Source organism: Hakea prostrata, chromosome 4, assembly GCF_041222555.1.
Source record: "Hakea prostrata isolate BN-2017 chromosome 4, UWA_Hpros_2, whole genome shotgun sequence".
In the NCBI taxonomy this organism is placed as follows: domain Eukaryota; kingdom Viridiplantae; phylum Streptophyta; class Magnoliopsida; order Proteales; family Proteaceae; genus Hakea; species Hakea prostrata.
In genome coordinates, this window is record NC_142603.1 from 48,421,604 (window position 1) to 48,439,928 (window position 18,325).

The 18,325-nt window shown below is 37.0% G+C and overlaps 2 protein-coding genes across 2 annotated transcripts; one reads left to right on the forward strand and one right to left on the reverse strand.

Moving 5' to 3' along the window:
• Positions 1–1,770: 1,770 nt before the first annotated feature.
• On the forward strand, positions 1,771–5,859 carry LOC149019265 (E3 ubiquitin-protein ligase). The gene is made up of 6 exons (XM_089153297.1): positions 1,771–2,329; positions 2,911–3,062; positions 5,052–5,110; positions 5,194–5,283; positions 5,350–5,442; positions 5,524–5,859. The coding sequence occupies exons 1-6, from the start codon at positions 2,223–2,225 to the stop codon at positions 5,545–5,547; spliced, it is 525 nt and encodes a 174-aa protein (XP_089009423.1). The 5' UTR covers positions 1,771–2,222; the 3' UTR covers positions 5,548–5,859.
• A 1,988-nt stretch (positions 5,860–7,847) lies between these two features.
• Positions 7,848–16,783, reverse strand: APG3 (Peptide chain release factor 1). The gene is made up of 15 exons (XM_089153298.1): positions 16,564–16,783; positions 16,378–16,434; positions 15,006–15,086; positions 14,808–14,865; positions 14,542–14,645; positions 13,519–13,570; positions 12,577–12,626; positions 11,734–11,799; positions 11,484–11,648; positions 11,233–11,305; positions 10,711–10,843; positions 9,959–10,016; positions 9,757–9,804; positions 8,619–8,702; positions 7,848–8,233 (listed from the first exon to the last, which is right to left on the reverse strand). The coding sequence occupies exons 1-15, from the start codon at positions 16,711–16,713 to the stop codon at positions 8,165–8,167; spliced, it is 1,248 nt and encodes a 415-aa protein (XP_089009424.1). The 5' UTR covers positions 16,714–16,783; the 3' UTR covers positions 7,848–8,164.
• Between the last annotated feature and the right edge of the window lie 1,542 nt (positions 16,784–18,325).

Consider the following 18,325-nt stretch of genomic DNA (forward strand, 5'->3'; position numbering starts at 1 on the left):
TGAGTACCTGTTCTAAGTAAGCAAAGGTAAAAAACTGTGGCAATTGACTTCTTCGCAGCATTAAGCATGCCAAGTCAATTTTGTGTTTTCTGATGATTAAACTGATCTTTTTTTTATTTTTTATTTCTCAAAGAATGCACAATAAATATAGCTTTTACAGTCTTACTCTTTATCAGGAAGAATTAAAAAAATAATAAAAAAGGAGGAAGAAGAAGAAGAAGAAGAAAGCTGCTAATAGCCTTATTCTTTGTGTACCATGTTTGGTACCTAGGAGTCGACTCTTTGTATTTCCTGATTTAACTGATTCCCGAGTGATTATTGGCAAGGTTTAACGTATCCCCAACACCATACGATACTAGTCAATATATATCCATATTTAACCCAATCGATATGATACATCTTGATACATCTCTCCATTAAATTACACTAAAATACATTTTGCCAGAGCGATATAATACTTGATATATGACAATGCGTCTCTTAAAATCATCTAACCGATATGATATTCGATACCAATACTTTAAACCTTGATTATTGGAGTCTATGGGTATTGATGATTATTGAATTCAGACATATTAATCGGAGGTTGGATAAGAGTGCTTTTTTTTTTGGATATGATTGGTTGGATGAGAGTCGGAGAAGGAAACAATGAATGCAGTATGGACCAAAATTTGGGTTCATTGTTTCCTCAAATCATTATTGGGATGACTTTCTGAAGAAAGAGTATCTCATAGTTGTTCTAGCATGCATTTATGATGCCGGAACAATAAAGAATCAAGGCCAAATTGAAGATAGATTGATAATGGAGAACTCTGTCTTTCAAACGTTTCTTTAAAAATAACAATATTCAGTTGCCTTAAAAAAGATGCAAAAAAACATGAGTTTATAGTGCCAAGAAACCCTAAAATGGAAAAACACAAAATTATAAAAATGTCACTAAAAATAGTAAAATGCCTTAAATGCCTTCAAAAGGATCTCGAAACGCGAAAAAACAACGTCCAACATTGCAGAGCGATGAGTCCTCAAGAGCTCATTTCGAATAACTATGACAAATTTTATCCAATTCCAAGTCCGGAACCATGTGCCACCCCATATGCATCAATTTACATCCAAATTGTGACGTGCTTTTTCATCATCCAAACTCAGAAAAATTGCACGGCAGTAGATGAAGATGCAGACTTGTAGGTCAACCAAAAATAAGAAAAGGTCAAAGAAAATGCAAGAGACTTGAGCAATGGCACTGGTTAAATCAGGATGTAGCTAGGTTTTGTTTTTTTACAAGTGGACACGGGTCATCATGACTGGAAGCCCATAGGTCCTTTGGGGATGGGTTTGGGAAGGGGGGGGGGGAGATGTGGAGGGAACAGAGAATTGAACCAAAGACCTCTTAGGACTTTAGACCTCTTAACAAAAGGCTACCTCCCTATGCGCTAGAAGCGCACCCACATGTGAGTAGGTCCGAATGGACCTGGAAGAAATCAGGATGTGGAAGTTTTTACTTTTAAGATTGGAAAAATACTAGGTCAGCTCATATATATCTAGATATAAGACCAACAAGATCTCTTTTCACGAACTTTGAGTTCGGATCAGTGACCCTTCTATGCTAACTCTTGTGGATTTGATCCAAAATTAAACATCAATTAAAATTTTTAGTTATTGTTATTGTTGCTTTATTTTATAAACTATAACACCAACATCTTACCAAAAAAAAACTATAAAACCAACAAGATCTTTTTTTCACGAACTTTCACATGATTTTTGTCAAATGCCAATGATCCAAATTCCTTTCGCACCTTCACCTCCTCCTCGTTTCTTTTCATATTCCAAATTTTCAATGCAAGACATTTGTTGGATCGAATTTAAAGTTTTTTTTTTTAAAAATAAAATTTGTACTTAATTCACATGACACCTTGTTTGTTTTACAGGATCTGCAAAGAATTTTACCAGAAGAAAAGAAAGACAGGATCTACTCAAATGATATCCGAGTATAAAAAACAATATCAAACCAAAATCCATTCGGAGTTTGACCGAAAAAAATCCATCCGATGTGGAGACAAGCAGAAGGTTGATCTGGTATAGGGTTCAGTCATTGCAGGTTTTTAAGTAGCGAGTTGGAGTGTGACAGACACAGGGGGCATTGCGATTTCAATTTGCAATTAGGGTTGCAGGCTGGAGGTTGGAGGTTGGAGAAGCAGAAGAAAGCAGAAGAAAGGGAAAAACGAATGGCAGGAGGTCTGGAAGACCTAACGGAGGATGAAAGACGAGCTTTACGGGGAAGCAAGTTTGCGCCTCTGCCATCAGCACCTCCTCCTTCTCGGTCTCGCCCCAGGTCCGTTTCATACAGACCAATCTTTGCATTTCTTCCCCTTGTTTCTTTTTTTCTTTTCTTCTAATCTTTCTTTTATAGCCAGCCTTGTTTTGCTCGGAAAATCAGATTTCTCCCTTTATATATTTCCATTGAGATTGAGGGATGCATGGATTCTCATCTTAGTTACTCAAATACCCCATTTGAAGGGGATGTGAATCCTACTGTTCCCAAGCCGCAGGTTATGAGACTAGTAGTTGTTAGAACACCTTGGAACGCAGGGAGTAATCGAAAGTCAATAAGAACGGTGATTGTGTTCATTTCATGGACATTAGCATACTCAATACTGCTTCCTGCAAAGACCTAAATTTATCGTTCCACTGATTCCACAGGCCCCAGAACTAGAAAAAGACTGCAGCAATTTCACTTCGACTCTTGCTTATTTGATCTGCTGGTTGACCCTGAGAAATGATGGGGGGAAACACCAATTCAAAAAAAAAAAAAGGAAATGAATTTTAGGGAACTTGCTGAATACTGATGTAAATAATAATATACTGTACCTTCTCCTCTCTTATCATTGGCCACCTTACTGTATTTTGGTTTAGGCTTTCTCACCCAGGTGGACCACTAGCTACCAACAAAGCCGCTGCTTTGGGGAAGTTCCTTGAAAGAAAACTCAACGAACCTGGTGGAATAGATTCTATAAATCCTGATCTTCTTGAGTTGGCTGTCAAAAATGCAAAAGACTCTGTAAAAGGTCAGTGGCATTGAGTTTTTGTCAAACTTTACTTTTTGTATTTATTGTCTTCTCCTCTGTCAAGTTATAGAAGGCCAAACTGTTACATGCCCTGCATGCAATTCTGTGAATGTATGGCATGTAGTGTAAGTGGGTTATATGGTGGTAGTAGGGCTTATGACTGTGGTTATTGATGCAGAGTTTGTTTACATGTAAGGAGTTATAGGAAGTTATTGTTGTTGACTAATTAAATAGTGATATTGTGATAATCTGAATCAATAAGCATTGGAATCCTAAATTAGTTCTCTTGAAAATTATCTAGAGAGGAGATCGCTTACCTCCTAATTAGCCAAGATGTCATATGTATTTGTACAAGGCCAACCTCTTTATGCTTATTTTACTTCTATCTTCAATCTTGTTTTTCTCTTTTCCTATTTTATCTCATTCCCTATTGTCACTCCTCTTCCTACCTATTCATCATCTTAATACAAATAATGCAGAGAAGAGTTGGATATCGGGAGAAGACAGAGTTAAGGGAAGGAGGTAGGAAAACTGAGATGGAGAGGAAAGGCTGATAGATTGGCCTTACAACATGAAAACGTGGCATCTTGGTTTATTATGAGGCATTCCACATCTTCTCAAGATAGGATCTAGAGAAAAAATTAGGAGTTTTGAAGTCTGCCCTCATTTCATAACTAAAGCTCTTTTAAGAGTACAATTCAGTTTAGATAACTGCCCAGATGTTTACTATTTATTTATATCTCTCATGATGAGAGACTCCCAACTAAAGCAATTACTTCTAGTTACAATCATTTTTCATATAATTACTATTATGCGATCTGCTTAATTCTGAATATAACTACTATTGCATTCTATAGCTGGGATCTTGCTTCAGTGATGCCTCCTACGTGTGGTGCTTGTGGTGTCCATCGTTGGATGGGCACCACGTCATCGCAGTTTAATCCTAACCGCATATTTACACATGTGCCTAATAGAGTCACTTAAGCACGTGTAAGTGTGTGAGGATTAAATTACGCTAACAGGTGCCTATCCAATAATGGGCACCACAGGCACCACCATGTAGGAGGCACCACTAAAGCTGGATCCCTATAGATTCTTAAGTAATATAGATAAGAAAGAGAGAGAGAGAGAGAGTGGATCATTATCACACCAATACAAGAGTGGCACGCATGCACTGTCCACATGCAATTTAGTCTGTCGCAATTGGCTTGGTAAAGTTATGATCCTTGACAAGGCAAACTGCTATGGATTATCTTGTATATGCTGCGTCTTGATGTTAATTACGCATCATTTGGTTGGCGTCTGACCACTACTACTCTAGCCAAAAGTCTCTCTGATTAGCATCTAATGGCGGAGTTGGAACTCTAGTTAGATGCTGGAATTACATATGAAGGGTGCAAATTTAATCCAACAGTTTATGGTGAACCTTATATTAAGATGTTACCATCAACCGATCATATTAATTCCTTTGCTTGAGTGGATAAAACTATATTTTTCGCTCAGATAGCAGAATTCCAAAGTTTATTTTTTGCTTGGACAGCAGAAGATAATTCTTTTTTCCCCTACCAAAAAAGAGAATTCAGGTTTTGATTCAGTTGCATATAGCTGAAGGGTAAATTCAATGAGGTGTGACACTTCATCCCCCCCCCCCCCATCCCCTTTCAAAAGTCCCCCAGCAGATCCCACCTTGTCAGTTTTAAGAGGTGGGACCCCACCTGATTGTGTGGCACTCTCAAGGGGAGGTGATTCCAACTGGGGGGGGGGGGGGGTTGGGGTTGGGTTTTACAAGTTAAGGAATATTTCTCACTCAATTTAGCAGCACACCATCTTGGTATACACTTATTTATTTGTTATTGTGAGTTTCAATTAGGTTTTGGCAGGGCTCTATTTTTATTTTTTTTGTTACAATTAAGTGCAGAACAAAATATGGTTATGACTCCTCACTTGACCAGAGTACAGGAGGGTTTCTCTGATTATCTTTTATTTCAGGTGCAGATCCAAATTCTGGAAGAAGAATTCGGCATGTGATTTCTTTTGATGATCCTAAGGTGCTTTAATTTTAAATCTGTGAGAAGTTATTGAGATGTTTCCTTTTCCTCTTTTCATTTTAAAGAGTTACGGAGAGCTGCAGGATTCTGATGAAGATGGAGTAAAACAAGGTAAATTTACAGAAAGTAAGGTGATGAAACATAAGAAGAAAAAGAAGAGAAGAAAACAAAAGGTAATTAAGAATTGAAAAGTTTCGAACTTTTTGTTTTGTTATTCTGAATGGCTGCAAGAATTTCAGGATCCTAGTGAAGATGGAGAAAATCAGGATAAAGGGGAAGGCAATCAGCAGAAGAAGCGTAAGAAAATGAAAAACAAAAAGAAACGGCAGAAGGTATGTGCAGTTGAGCAGTTGTCCTTTGTGCATTTTAACTACTTTTAGTTATAGTCTTATTTCTTTTGTTTTGGACTCTAGATGGTGGAAAGCTTTGGAAATTAAGTACTAAACTAAAAAAAGGTTGAATCCACAAGTCCGGCTAGAAAATTTCCCCCAAACGGTTGGTGGGGAAATTTGATACTGCTGATTGTCCCAGACAACATGAATAGATGAAAGATGAAGAATCATGAGAAAGCAAAGTACATGTTTTTGGTTTGTGGGTTTTGGAAGGAAATTGAAGCTGCTGTTGAATTGTGTTTTTGAACATTGTACTGAACTCATCTTACCCAATTAAATGTTGTCAAAGGATAGTTTAGATTGATTAACGAGACTTGTGACATTCTTCTATAACCAGGGAGCTTTGTTTGTTCCTTTGATTTCTAAACTGCGCCTGGTGTTGAGTTAGTGATGACATTGCATGTTTGAAATGAAACTGACATTATAGGGGGGAGGGGCTGCTATGGGGGTAGGAAGCTAGGAAGGAGATGAATTATTGATGGATGAATGGAACAGAGTGGGGGACATGTTGCAGAGAGAGGCATAAATGAGATAGGGGGAGGTTGTGAAGAGGGTGTAGTACGAATCAGGACTGAAGGGGATGGAGTGGAGGTCTAGGTTTCAAGGGCAGAGAGGAAGAACAGAGATTGGGGGCAGGTGTGGTTGGGCAAGGGTAGGTCCAGGGGTTTAGGTTTCAGGAGAGGAGGAATAGTGGGGAATTAGATGGGTATGTGCATGGTTGTAGAAGGGAATATGTTGATGTTTCAATTATTTTTCATTTCTTATGTCCTTGTGTCTGAGTTCTGGATAACACACCTCATGCATTCAAAAAATATTATTAGTATATTACCCTTCATAGAAGCCATGAGGTTATTCTGGAAGAAGTGATTTTTCAGTATTCCTCCTGGAGGTCATGAAAGGCTGCTTTGGAGCTGGATTATTCAAGACACATTCATGTGGTATGGGAATCAAAAAACTTGTCATGTGAGGTTAAAATTCTGGGGCTTAATGACGGAGCTTTTGATCCTTTTGTTGCTGTGTCCTTCCGCACAAGTTGTCTTATGCTTGCAAAATTCTTACCAGTACCGATTAAGCATTGGCCTCATGAATTTATATCCCAACTTTTTAGAGTCTTGTAAGTTATGGATGCATCTATTCAAGTAGAGACCATTCCTCGCCTTGTAGGAACCTGCTTGGAGATGGCTCACCAGCACCATCCAGCATTATCATGCATTTTCTTGGCTTATCCAAAAAAAATCTGGGGCTTGCGTTTGCTCCTCTTTCTTCAGACTTTGCATCAAATTTTTCGGCCTCCAAAATTTTGTGGACAAGTGAAAAAGTTTAGGAGTTGTGTCACCATTAATTAACCATCCATGGAATGTCTCGGCTAATAAATTCTCATTTCCCTTGAGCGTTTAAAGAGGCAGTGTTAGCTTCTGCTCCCTAAACAAAATAAAGCATAAACAATTAAAAAATATGCTGCAGTATTAGCTTCTACTTCCTAATTTTAGTTATTGATCATGACAACGGTAAGAAAACAAAAATGAATCACATAAAGAATGTGGTTCACCTTCATCAAAAAAGCACTACCTAGTACGGTTGTTGATACGGAGGAGATTCTCTCAGCTGTATTCGGATCCTCTTCAAGGAAATTTTATAACCCACTTTGCACTCATTGAATACTTTAATTCTTGGATTAGAATATTATAGGTGATTAAATCTTATAATTCATTGGACACTCTAAGAACAATTTGACGTGGCGGAGAGCTACCTACCTAAGAAAGGCAACTCTTTTAGCTGTATTTGAATCTTCTTCTAAGAGGAAATCCTATAACCCACTTGACACTCTTTGAATATTCTAGTACTTTGATTAGAATATTATCCGTAATTAAATTTTATAATTCATTGGGCACTCATTGAGAGCATGTTCTCTCAAAAAGATAAGTCCAAACTCTTTCGGCTAGAGGACACTCCGGTGGCCCAGGTGGGTGAACATGCATATGACAACTACAATGTCCCAAGCAGGGATGGTGCTCCATCCTAGGCAAGTCTGCTATCTTGAGGGAAACACGTCAGAAGACGGTGGAGCTCACCTACATTACCCTGAAGTTGCAATCCGCAGCCCAGAGGATGCCGTTAGGGTAGAAATGGGGCACTAGGACGCGGCTCAAGCTGATCAAGAGTGGTAGCTGGGCGTTCCTTTGATCACAGAACCCTTGTCATTGAAACAATGTGTTACATGAAATCCAAACGATTCTATGTTAGCACTAGTGCATGCACAAAAGTCGATTGGAAGGGTTGAAAGTTGAACAAGCAGCAGGAGAGGTTCCGAGAAAGATTGTCACTTTGATGATTTGATCATGGATCCCCCCCCCTGGTTACACAGGCATAATTCGCATTAAGTGCAATACTTAATCTGTCATTGACCAAAGCAGTTGAGAAAGCCAGAATAATTAGCTTAGCTCATCTTTCTGTTGACTTATGGAAAAGAGCACAGGATTTAAGCAAATGACCATGTTACAGAAGCCATTACCATCTACCATAAAATACACAAGAAGATGAATAGGACATGGTACCCCATTGTTTCCCTGATCAGTTGAATAACGAACCCAATTAGTTGCTGTTCTGTCTCATAATCCAAAAGTTAACAACAGCTTCGACGACAAGGTCAGGCTATACAGTGCTAAGCAGATTTTCCTACAGACTCAGCTAGATCTTCCAATAGTTCCTTCTGTTCCGTGGCAGCACAGGACTACAAGAGAGAGAAAATACATTAGGAGGCAGCAATAGCCAACATCCCCCCCCCCCACCTTCTACTTTCCAACAAAGAATGTATTAATTAACTTTTTCTTCATCAGTATCTCCATGTGCCAGGAAAAGCAAAAAGCTCTTTGAGGGACGGATCAAAGTTCTATGGCACAAGACAAATGGTTCCAGCCTCTTAACATTATCCATTTGGTGGTCTAAAACAACCAACACTACAAAATCACACCTTGTGACAATATTTCATGGAGCTGTTCCATTGAAATTTTGAAATTTATTACGATTTCCTTTCCTTTCCTGAATAGATATTAGTGACCTGGCTCACTCCCAAAGTAACTGAAAGTAACAGATGATAAATGTAGGATAACAAATACCTGAACAGCTGTCTCAATGTCACCATCAAGGAAAGATGTGAGTTCAAAATTCATCTTCAATCGGTGATCAGTAACTCTGTTGTCCTAACAAAATGTCGAAACCAAATTACAAAGTGCCAAATATATTTGAAAATGTTTCCATCATCAAAAAGTATAAATAAATATGTTAGAAAACAAGCATTAAATAATCAAAACAACAGCTGAACTTGAACAAAGAAAAGAGAGAAGAAGAAGAAGAGAAGAGAGATGAATAACTAGTAGAAGAGGCTTGTGATTCTTACTTGAGAATCTAGAATCACAGAGCACTTTTATTTATAGTTTCTAATGAATCTAATACAACTTGAGAGACAAGTAATTGTCCTCTAGAAAAAGGAAACAAAATATTACAGCTTTAGTAACTTCTTAACTCCTAAAATAGAAAGTTCTGAAAATAGAAACCACCACCAAAATAGAAACTATACTTTCTAAAAAACTCCCAAAACTTATGTAGCAAGACTCCCACATTAAAAATAGAAAATATAATAAAGCATGCATAATACTGTTCCGTGAACGTCGTGAACGTGCTGTTTTTTACTGTTCACGTGAACAGTACATGAACAGTAAAAATACCAAATTTCCATATACTTCAACAAAATAAAAGGACAGCTACAGCTATGCTAGAGAGAGTTTCATGTCCCATGCTCTTTTACATGGTTGCAAAATGGAAATCATATGCAACAATTAGAAACTTCTTATCAAATGGCAACAATTTTAGTTAGTGGGGAACTCACTGACATACTGATGAGATTCTTGTGTATTTCAAAACAGTGTGACTAGTTGAAAGTCTACGACATTGATGCAGATCAAAGATAAAGATTAAAGGTCATATTGAGGAAAGAGGCTCTCTGTAAAAGCATGGGTAAGGCTACTAATGTTATGAGTCTTATCCTTCCCAGACCTCAATGGACGAAGACTTGCACTGGAATGCCCTTTTTCCCTTTCATCTTATAATAGTGGGAAAGGGGGGGGGTTCATGACAAAGATTTTGACAGAGATATACCTGCAGCTCAACTGCAGGAGAAAGATGATTGATAGAGACAATTAACCTGTAGAAAAAGTATAGAATACAAAATATTTGGCATAAAGCATTCTTGAGCACCTTATAATTGTACGTCCGGATCTTTTCTGAACGAGAACCAGTTCCAACCTGTCATTCAGAAATCCATTAGACAGTCTCATCTGTCATCCAAAAACTCTCTGTGAGCCTGAACTGAAACCAGAATATACACCTATAACAAGTCCACACATTATGTTACAAATACTGCTTCATGTTACTATTCGCTAATACCAAGATATTAAACCTGTGATTTTCTCTCATCTCTTATTTTCTCTTGCTGCTCCCTTAACTTGATTTCATACCTGAAACAAGAATATAGATTAGAGACTATCCAAATGTTCAATCTCACAATTGATGTACACAAGATGGCCATCCCATCCTACATGATTGATATTTTTAGGCAATAGTTTGTCAGAAGAGGTTATTTAAGATTTCTCAAAATCTTCTTACTTATCAAGAAGAGCCGTGTCCATCATTTGAATTTTCAACAAGTACTGAACCCATACCCACCTTTAAAGAACAAAATACCTTTTTAATTACTCAAATGTATACCTGGTTTTACAAAATGGAACCTTTTTCAGGCAACCTAGTTTATAGTACAATTATCCTTTTCTATGTAGGGCAAATTATATATAGATCCCCTGGGTTTGTAATCAATTACATTTACTACTCCTGCAAAAAAATCAATTACAGATGCCCCCCTACTGCTAAGAATCGAAATCTATAAATGGGCAGCTCTGCTGAAGCAGTAAGGGGGCATCTGTAATTGATTTTTTTTCATGGGTAGTAGATGTAATTGATTACAAACATAGGGGGTCTATATGTAATTTTCCCTTCTATGTACATCTCAGCATTGCAATCTGAAAGATTGGAGGAAGATTTATGCCTCACGAGGGACGTCTCTGGAAAAGCTAAAACTTTTTAAAAAATTCGCAACCAAAATTTAGTGCCCATACAATGCTATTTCCATCTCTACAAATCCATTTGTAAACTCACAGTTTTGCTCGCAGCAGCTGAAGAGCACGGTTCTTATTTTTAAGTTGTGTCCTCTCTTCGGTACAAAAGATGCGGATCCCTGTTGGTTTATGGAAAAGATCGACAGCTGTCTCCACCTTGTTGACATTCTGCCCTGCATTGTCAGCTCAAGCATGTCATATCACACAACACACTCACCCAAAAAAACACACACACAAACCACACTCTTACGAAAAGAAATGCACTACAAGCATGGCATCTGACAACATTACTTTCCAGGGTCAAGACAAAATCTTCAAGCAATATAAAAACAGCAAAATTTTGAACCAACGTATTCCAAATGCTCTTTGTGGATAGGGGGACAAACAGTGCAGTTTTCATTTTACACAGGGTCCTGGAAGGGGTTCAATGGAGTTGGACTTGGACCCAACCCTTCAGCATGTTGGTAGTTATCAAGACAAATTAAAGCATGAGATCCACTTCATTGACAGATTAAAATTATAGTGCTTCAAGAATATTACTACAACTTGTACTGATAAATACCTCCAGCACCACCCGACCTTGCTGTTGTAAGCTCAATATCCTTCGGGTCAATTTCCACCTCAACTTCATCAGCCTAAAAGCAGATTTCGATAATCAATAACTTGAAACTGAAGAAATAAATTCAAAAGAGGGAGGTTGATGAGGAAGAAAAAAATTATTGCCACATATTTGCACAGACAAACAGTTCAACAAATACCAAATTTAATAAAAAGAATGATCCAAATTGATTTATATGGCAAGCCAAATCAGACCTCTGGCATAATAGCCACCGTTGCAGTAGATGTGTGCACACGGCCCTGTGCTTCTGTCTGAGGAACACGCTGAACACGGTGAACACCAGACTCAAATTTTAATTTGCTATAGACACAATTCCCTTTAACTTCCATCACATATGTCTTGAAACCACCTCTCTCAGCCTGAAAAGGAAAGGTTTGCCAAGCTAGTAGAAAGTCAATAATCTTCTTCTTTTTTTTTTTTTCAACATATTGTTGACATGGTTACCTCTGAACTTGATAATGGGGCGTACTTCCAAGAATTACGCTCACTATATCTCTGATACATACGGACCTAGCGAAATTAAGGATGATATTAATACAGAAGTGGAAATCACAAGATGCATTCCATCCCAATATCATGTTCCAAGCCTTCCGCACACAAATGTAGTAAGCATCTAATCAGTGGACCAACACATGCAGCAAATAAATTTCTCCATGCAGTTAGCGATAGAAAGGGGTGGGTCTGTAACACGTAACAAACTCTTAAAATGTTGCAAACCTATACCAACCAAAGCCTACAAGCATGAATGAGACCCTAATTTTATCATGTAACCGAGATGGGTAATTTCAGGGTGGGATGGGGCAGAAACCTATAATTTTCCAAATCACACCCTGACACCCCTAACCCCTACTTGAACAGGTCACAACATAACCAAACTATCTGTCACCTTAAATAACATCTTTGAATTTAGAATACCTCTTAAATGAAAAATAAAGCAACATGTGAGACTTAGAACAAATGGCCCACCAGCATCAACTAACCAACTATAGAACATGGAATGGATGATCTTCAATAGATCAGAAAACGGTCACAATTTTAAATGGGTCCTAATTGTAGTCCCTAGGGATGTCAGGATATCTCAAATCCTTAATATCAGAATTCACAGTTAGGTACAATTTTCAGGCTTCGAGTTTCCTAGAGAGATGCCTAATAGTGGATGTCACCTCAGAGCACGTGAATACGAAATTTAAGGAAGATACAATGTTAAAAACAAACTCATGTAATTGAAATGATCTGTAGTACAACTCTAGACAATCATTAACAAGAATAAAGGAAACATATACCTACAAGATCACCAGCCCATAGTCCAGCTTCATCACCACCAGTGCCAGCCCTCACTGCAAATGGAAGGCACTTTAATCAATTTGTCTTTAATTGTACCATAGAAAGGGAAGAGGTTGAGGGATCTTGTATTAAAATAAGGCATTATACAGGATTCTATATCAAAGTTTTATCTAATTGACTGGGGTGTCAATAAGTGCGTTACACAGTTCATCTCAGCCTCACACCTTCATCCATGGTTAACTTAACTGTTCTCTCCTATTATCCTAAAGTGATCCTTTATGGCTTCCAAATGCATAATAAGCAACAACACCCAAGCCTCATCCCAATTTAATGGAGTTCACTACATGGATCCAAAATGCATAATGACCATTCTCTAGAATAATATACACGTAACCTCCATCAGAAGATATTATATTTTCTGGCCACAGTAGTATCTTTCGAACTTCAAAAAGCTCAAATTATTAAGAAAAATAAAGGATTAGCAGAGTAATTCAGAGTTAGAAACAGTCATCTGGTTAATTTCCTTGAAAGTTGCAACACTATAAGCAAGATGAAAAGCAGCCCAAAAATTCTCCAAAACCTGAAAGGTAAACCAAAAGTCTGTTATGGGTACTTAGCTAAACTTTGTTACAGCCTGTATTTTTTTCATCTTTTACCTCCCCAGGTGTTCCGGTGTTAAGTGTGTGGTATTGATGTAATTCTACATATCATTGATAATTTAGCATATATTGAGGAGATAAATCCATTGTCTCTCCAAGCATGCTACAGACTCTAATTACTCTCCTCTCCTCTCTTGTCTTCTCATCTCATACTCTTTTATTTCTTTGAACAAAGTCATCTTCTGCGAGACTCACAAGGTAAGTTCATAACAAAATAGAAATCCAACACCAAAGGATAATCAGTCAAACTTCACATACAGGTTAAATGGAGAAAGAACAAACTTACCTTCAAGCAAGATATTTCGAGAATCAAGAGGATCACTGGGAAGTAACAACATCTAGAAGAAAGATGAAAAATAAATTAGCTGAAGGATATATGTACATTCTCCCAAATTAACAATTAATAAATAAATCAAAGCCTCTTCTAGGAACAAAAATTATTACTATAATTACAAATCAGAGTTATGCAAAAACTCCTGTCTTTGGGAGGTATCTTACTACTTTGCCAACAACAAACTTGGATGGTCAGAGAGCTTTCCAGAGCATGAGCAACTGTTGAGGCATAGATGAATCCTCAGCTGAAATGGGTAAGCTTACTGGAGGAACAACATCTCTGGTTATGTTTTTGCTAGGTTTTCCGCCTATATTAGAATTTTGTTTTCATAATTGTCTCACATGTGCAGGACTGTAAACATTTATGAATCAAGCATATCAAAGCTTTTGCTTCCTTCATGAACATCTTATTCCCTGATAGCCTACGTCTATTAATGCCCCTCACAGCAAGGACACCAAGCAAAATATGAATTGTCTTCGTGTAACATCAGGACATCATTGCCATTTCATTATTTAACTAGTCTCTCTTTAGCTGCTCTTGCAGGCTTTGTTCAGACAAATCTTTCTCTTTCCTTAAGATACAAACAGGAGATATCCCAGAAATCAGAAGACCATATAAGCAAAGCCACAGAAAATTGCAGCAGAGATCAGAATAACTGTCCCATGACTTGACCGGCAGCTTCTAGCAAGGCCCTCCCCAGTGCCAAAAGGTAAGGCTTTCAAAAGTAGATAGCACTTGTCCTTAACTTTGGAAGTCCAGTAAGTGAGTTGTTAATTCCAACTAACATCATAAATATAGTCAAGGCCCCCAGCATAACAAAGGCATTAGGAAGATGGACAACTGAAGTTGTATGCAATAAATCAAATCATGCATTGATTCCCCCCACCCCCCCCCAAAAAAAAAATCATGCACTAAAATAAGCAAGAACTTAAAAAACAAATTTTACAGTCCCATAATAAATGCTAAAATGAATACCTTCAGCTTCTCCTCCAGCTCTTTGAGTTGATTGGATAAAGTTTCGATTTCATAAGCAATCATCTCTGCCATGTCTTCATCACTGCTACCCTCTTTTGATAAACCTGATCAAAAAAGGTTTTTTTATTTTTTTTTATTTTTTATTTTTTATTTTATTTTTTTTTTTGTGGGGGGGGGGGTGGGAGGGGGGGGGGTATGCAGTTAACCTAAAATAGTCATCTTTCTATCTAGCGCTGATTAAAAAGAGAATAGTGTGGTTCCAAAACCTTTTGCATCTTCTAATTGCTTCTCGCAATCTTTGAATTTCCTATAAATTGACACAACCTATTATTTCAAAGAATAAGTATATTGTTAGAAGAAAAAGATGGCAATGCAAACAAGTAAAAAAAACCCGATTTGAGAAACAGGAAAATCTAAAACAACATCTTAATGAGGAGACGAATTGTTTTTTTTATCTTTAGTACCTCATCAAGCTCAGACATAGATTGTGCAAGCTTTTGGTATTCACTGTTGTTTGAGATGATATCAGGATCTGCCAGTTTTACCTACAATTGACAAAGATTGGCTTCATTCCTCCCATAAAAGAGCTGCAAGTTGAAGAAACAACAATGCATTGGACATGAAAGGTAAATCATATAATGATGCATGATGTATTACCAAATAAAGGCTTAAGCTGTTTATTCCTGACAAGACTTTTCAGGATGAAACTTAATGGCCTTGAAGAAGCGACATTAGAGAAGTTTGTACATTTTGGTTATAGAGATCTAATTATTCCTTCTATTCAGGCATTTCCAAAACACTTCAGTGCATTGAATTTCTAAGTGGCTGAAAACAATCGATTTCTGAACAGTGAACTTAGAAAGAATGGATTCAGATTTGAGTTTAACAACAAGACCAAATGATATTTGACCCAAAAGAATAGATCACTTTAATTTTTAAACAACTCACTGTGCAAAAGTGAGAAAGTGTCACAGTAGATTTTCCTGTGTTTGAAACACAAAGTGAGAAAGTGTCACAGTAAATTTTTCTAATCTTTAGTGCAGACACGCAAGAGGCCTTATGGGTGTAGGACACTTTGCAACGTTTATAGACATAATCATTAGGGAGTCAGGAACAGAAGAAGTAATCAATAGTCATAAACTCCTAGGTTTTAAGGAGTTGGGCGAAAAGTTCTGTTCGGTTGGATTAGTGTTTATAAAGGGTTATCTTTTAAGGTTATTTATACATAAAATTAGTCCATGAGTTAGAATCTGAAATAATGAAACGGATGCCTATAAATGTAAATGCAGAAAGCATTGGAGGTCGTTCCCTTGAAAAAGAAAAATCAAAATAGAACTATGCTTAAAGGTAAACTAAACAGTACTATATTCTGCTTAACTGTATGATTAAAGCATAGCTGAATACATCAAATTCCTCTTTCGATTAAAGAATTTATGCTGTTTCAGTACTTCAAAAAAAAAAAATCTTTCTGGGGTTGAATATGCCCAATTCCTCTTTCAGGGGCTGAATATACCAAATTCCTCCCTCGACTAAAGAACTCGTGCTGTTCCAAAAGTTTGAAATTATTTCTTTCTGGGGCTGAAATGATACTAATTAGTTAAGCCAATATCTTCATACTAGAATCTCTTTCACTAGATCCTTTTTTACACTTGATTACTTTCATATTAATTAAGGTTGAAAAGTGTAAACACTTAACTGGTAAATTGCCCCCTCCGGCAAAGCAAACAACATTGTTGAAGTCATACGGACCAGATAAAACTCAAATGTGCGCATAAATTTGATGGTCAAAATCAAATGAGGAACAGAAACAAATGATTCTTGTATACGAAATCTTACCGATAACTCCTTCCATGTTTTCTCGGCAGAGTCGAGCTTCGTTAGCAGATACGGCTCCTGCATTTCGAACACACGTAGCGTCAAACAGAAGGGGGAAAAAAAAAAACTGGGAAAATCACAAAAGAGTTCTGATTCAGATCGATCAACTATAATTGCAAAATAAGTTCTAGTGTATTTAGTATGTACCGCCATGCAAACTAATCGCAGAGCTCTGGAACTTGGCGATGGCCGAGAGACGAGCGATTTTCTGGTTCCATAACTGACTACATGTGAAATAGACAGTTTCTTCACATCTATCGGAGCTCGAGCCATGAAGCTCGTAGTTAAGCTCTCCATTGTGTAATGGAAAACAGGGGAGAAGCCGCAGGTGACCCCTTCGGCTTCGGGGTTGGGAAAGAGTGAAAGGATAGATGATTGTGCGCGCGGACCTGTGGAGTTTCCGGTTGCATTTATGATTTATCCATCTTTTCATTATTTATTTATTTATTTATTTATTTATAATTATAATATAAAAAAATTATGAATATTCATTATATTCTAGAAATTATGAATACATTCCTGATTCTCTATCCTTTCAGCCTCAAAAACAAATATAAATAAAATATTACGTATATCTTTACCCAAAATGTAGTATAAGTGTATAACGTATATTATTGGTTGAACTTTTTATTACAAAATATTCCCTAATATTTCAAATTTTATACAAAAGTTTCTACCCAACAAAAATAAACATTTTACGAAGTGTGTCTTTAGTCTTTACATGCCTAGCTTTGTAATTCTTTATTTCAAATTACATTTTTCAATTAAGCTAAAAAATGCAAACTAACTTCACATATCAAATAGTTGTTGGGATGGCAGGGGTAACAGTTTGCAACTCAAGGGCTACGAATAATTACTCGAAAATAATACTTGATATTCTTTGGGCATCCAAACATTACATAGGAGTATCGCTTAATGGGTGTCGCAAATGGCAATGGAGTTGAAAGAAGAGTGGAGCTTCCACTGTGGTGATTTTTTTTTTTTCTTTTTCTTTGTTAGGGGGAGGCAACTATGGGTATGGTTTTAAAGTCTCCCTTTGTGCTTGGGGGAGCCCCATGCTTTGAGAAGGCTGGCAAATATGACAAAAACTCCACTATGTGTGATTAACAAATAAGAAAGTGAAAAAAAGTTTAGACATGTCCTTTGTAGCATGTTGCATTCTTATCCCCCATGTTTATTTTATTTGATTAGGATAATTATATGTTCGAACCATAGTTGTCTACGATTGGGTTTCACCTACTTGTTGACCTTGGTTTAAATGGCTCGATGGATCGAAATCCGCTCGAGTAATGTGAAGAATAAGGGAATTGAACAGTCATAGGAGATAGCATGATTTAACCTTTGGAAGTGGCTTCTTGCTTATCGGATCGGATAACATCTAACCTTCTTTTCCGAATAGCAAACTATTTAACATTTTTCCTTAAACGGTAGACAATTTTTGGATGCGATAAGTAGTATACTTGAAAATTAAGATATTCCATCCTCAAAAATGAAAAAATTTGACACTTATCACTCAATAGACGGATGTCCTTTGTAGCATGTTGTATTCTTCTTCTCTTATTCTTATATTTATTGTATTTAATTTATTTTATAATTATATGTTCAGAAGTAGCATATTGTTGTCTATGATTGGGTTTCACCTACTTGTTACGTAAGGGTTTGAGCATGTTAATAGGGGTAGTCCATTCTTGGCCTTGACATCAGTTGCTATAGGGTCCAGGATTTAAAGTATCGATATCGATTATTGTATTAGGTGATTTTAAGAAACGTATCATCTAGTATCAAGTAGTTGGATGGAAGAAAAAAATCATATCATATAAAGTATTGTATCATATTGGCCATTATATTTTAGTACAATCCAATACATAGAAGTATTTATTTGTATTGTATCGATAGTATTCAATATGGA

Excerpts from the sequence above, each read along its gene's own strand:
- LOC149019265 (XM_089153297.1), top strand. The coding sequence starts at position 2,223 with ATGGCAGGAGGTCTGGAAGACCTAACGGAGGATGAAAGACGAGCTTTA. Across the intron at positions 2,330-2,910 it reads CCTTCTCGGTCTCGCCCCAG|GCTTTCTCACCCAGGTGGAC; the intron begins GTCCGTTTCATA and ends ATTTTGGTTTAG. Across the intron at positions 5,111-5,193 it reads TTTCTTTTGATGATCCTAAG|GATTCTGATGAAGATGGAGT; the intron begins GTGCTTTAATTT and ends GGAGAGCTGCAG.
- APG3 (XM_089153298.1), bottom strand. The coding sequence starts at position 16,713 with ATGGAGAGCTTAACTACGAGCTTCATGGCTCGAGCTCCGATAGATGTG. Across the intron at positions 14,866-15,005 it reads CTATGTCTGAGCTTGATGAG|GTTGTGTCAATTTATAGGAA; the intron begins GTACTAAAGATA and ends TTGAAATAATAG. Across the intron at positions 8,234-8,618 it reads ACATTGAGACAGCTGTTCAG|TCCTGTGCTGCCACGGAACA; the intron begins GTATTTGTTATC and ends TCTCTCTTGTAG.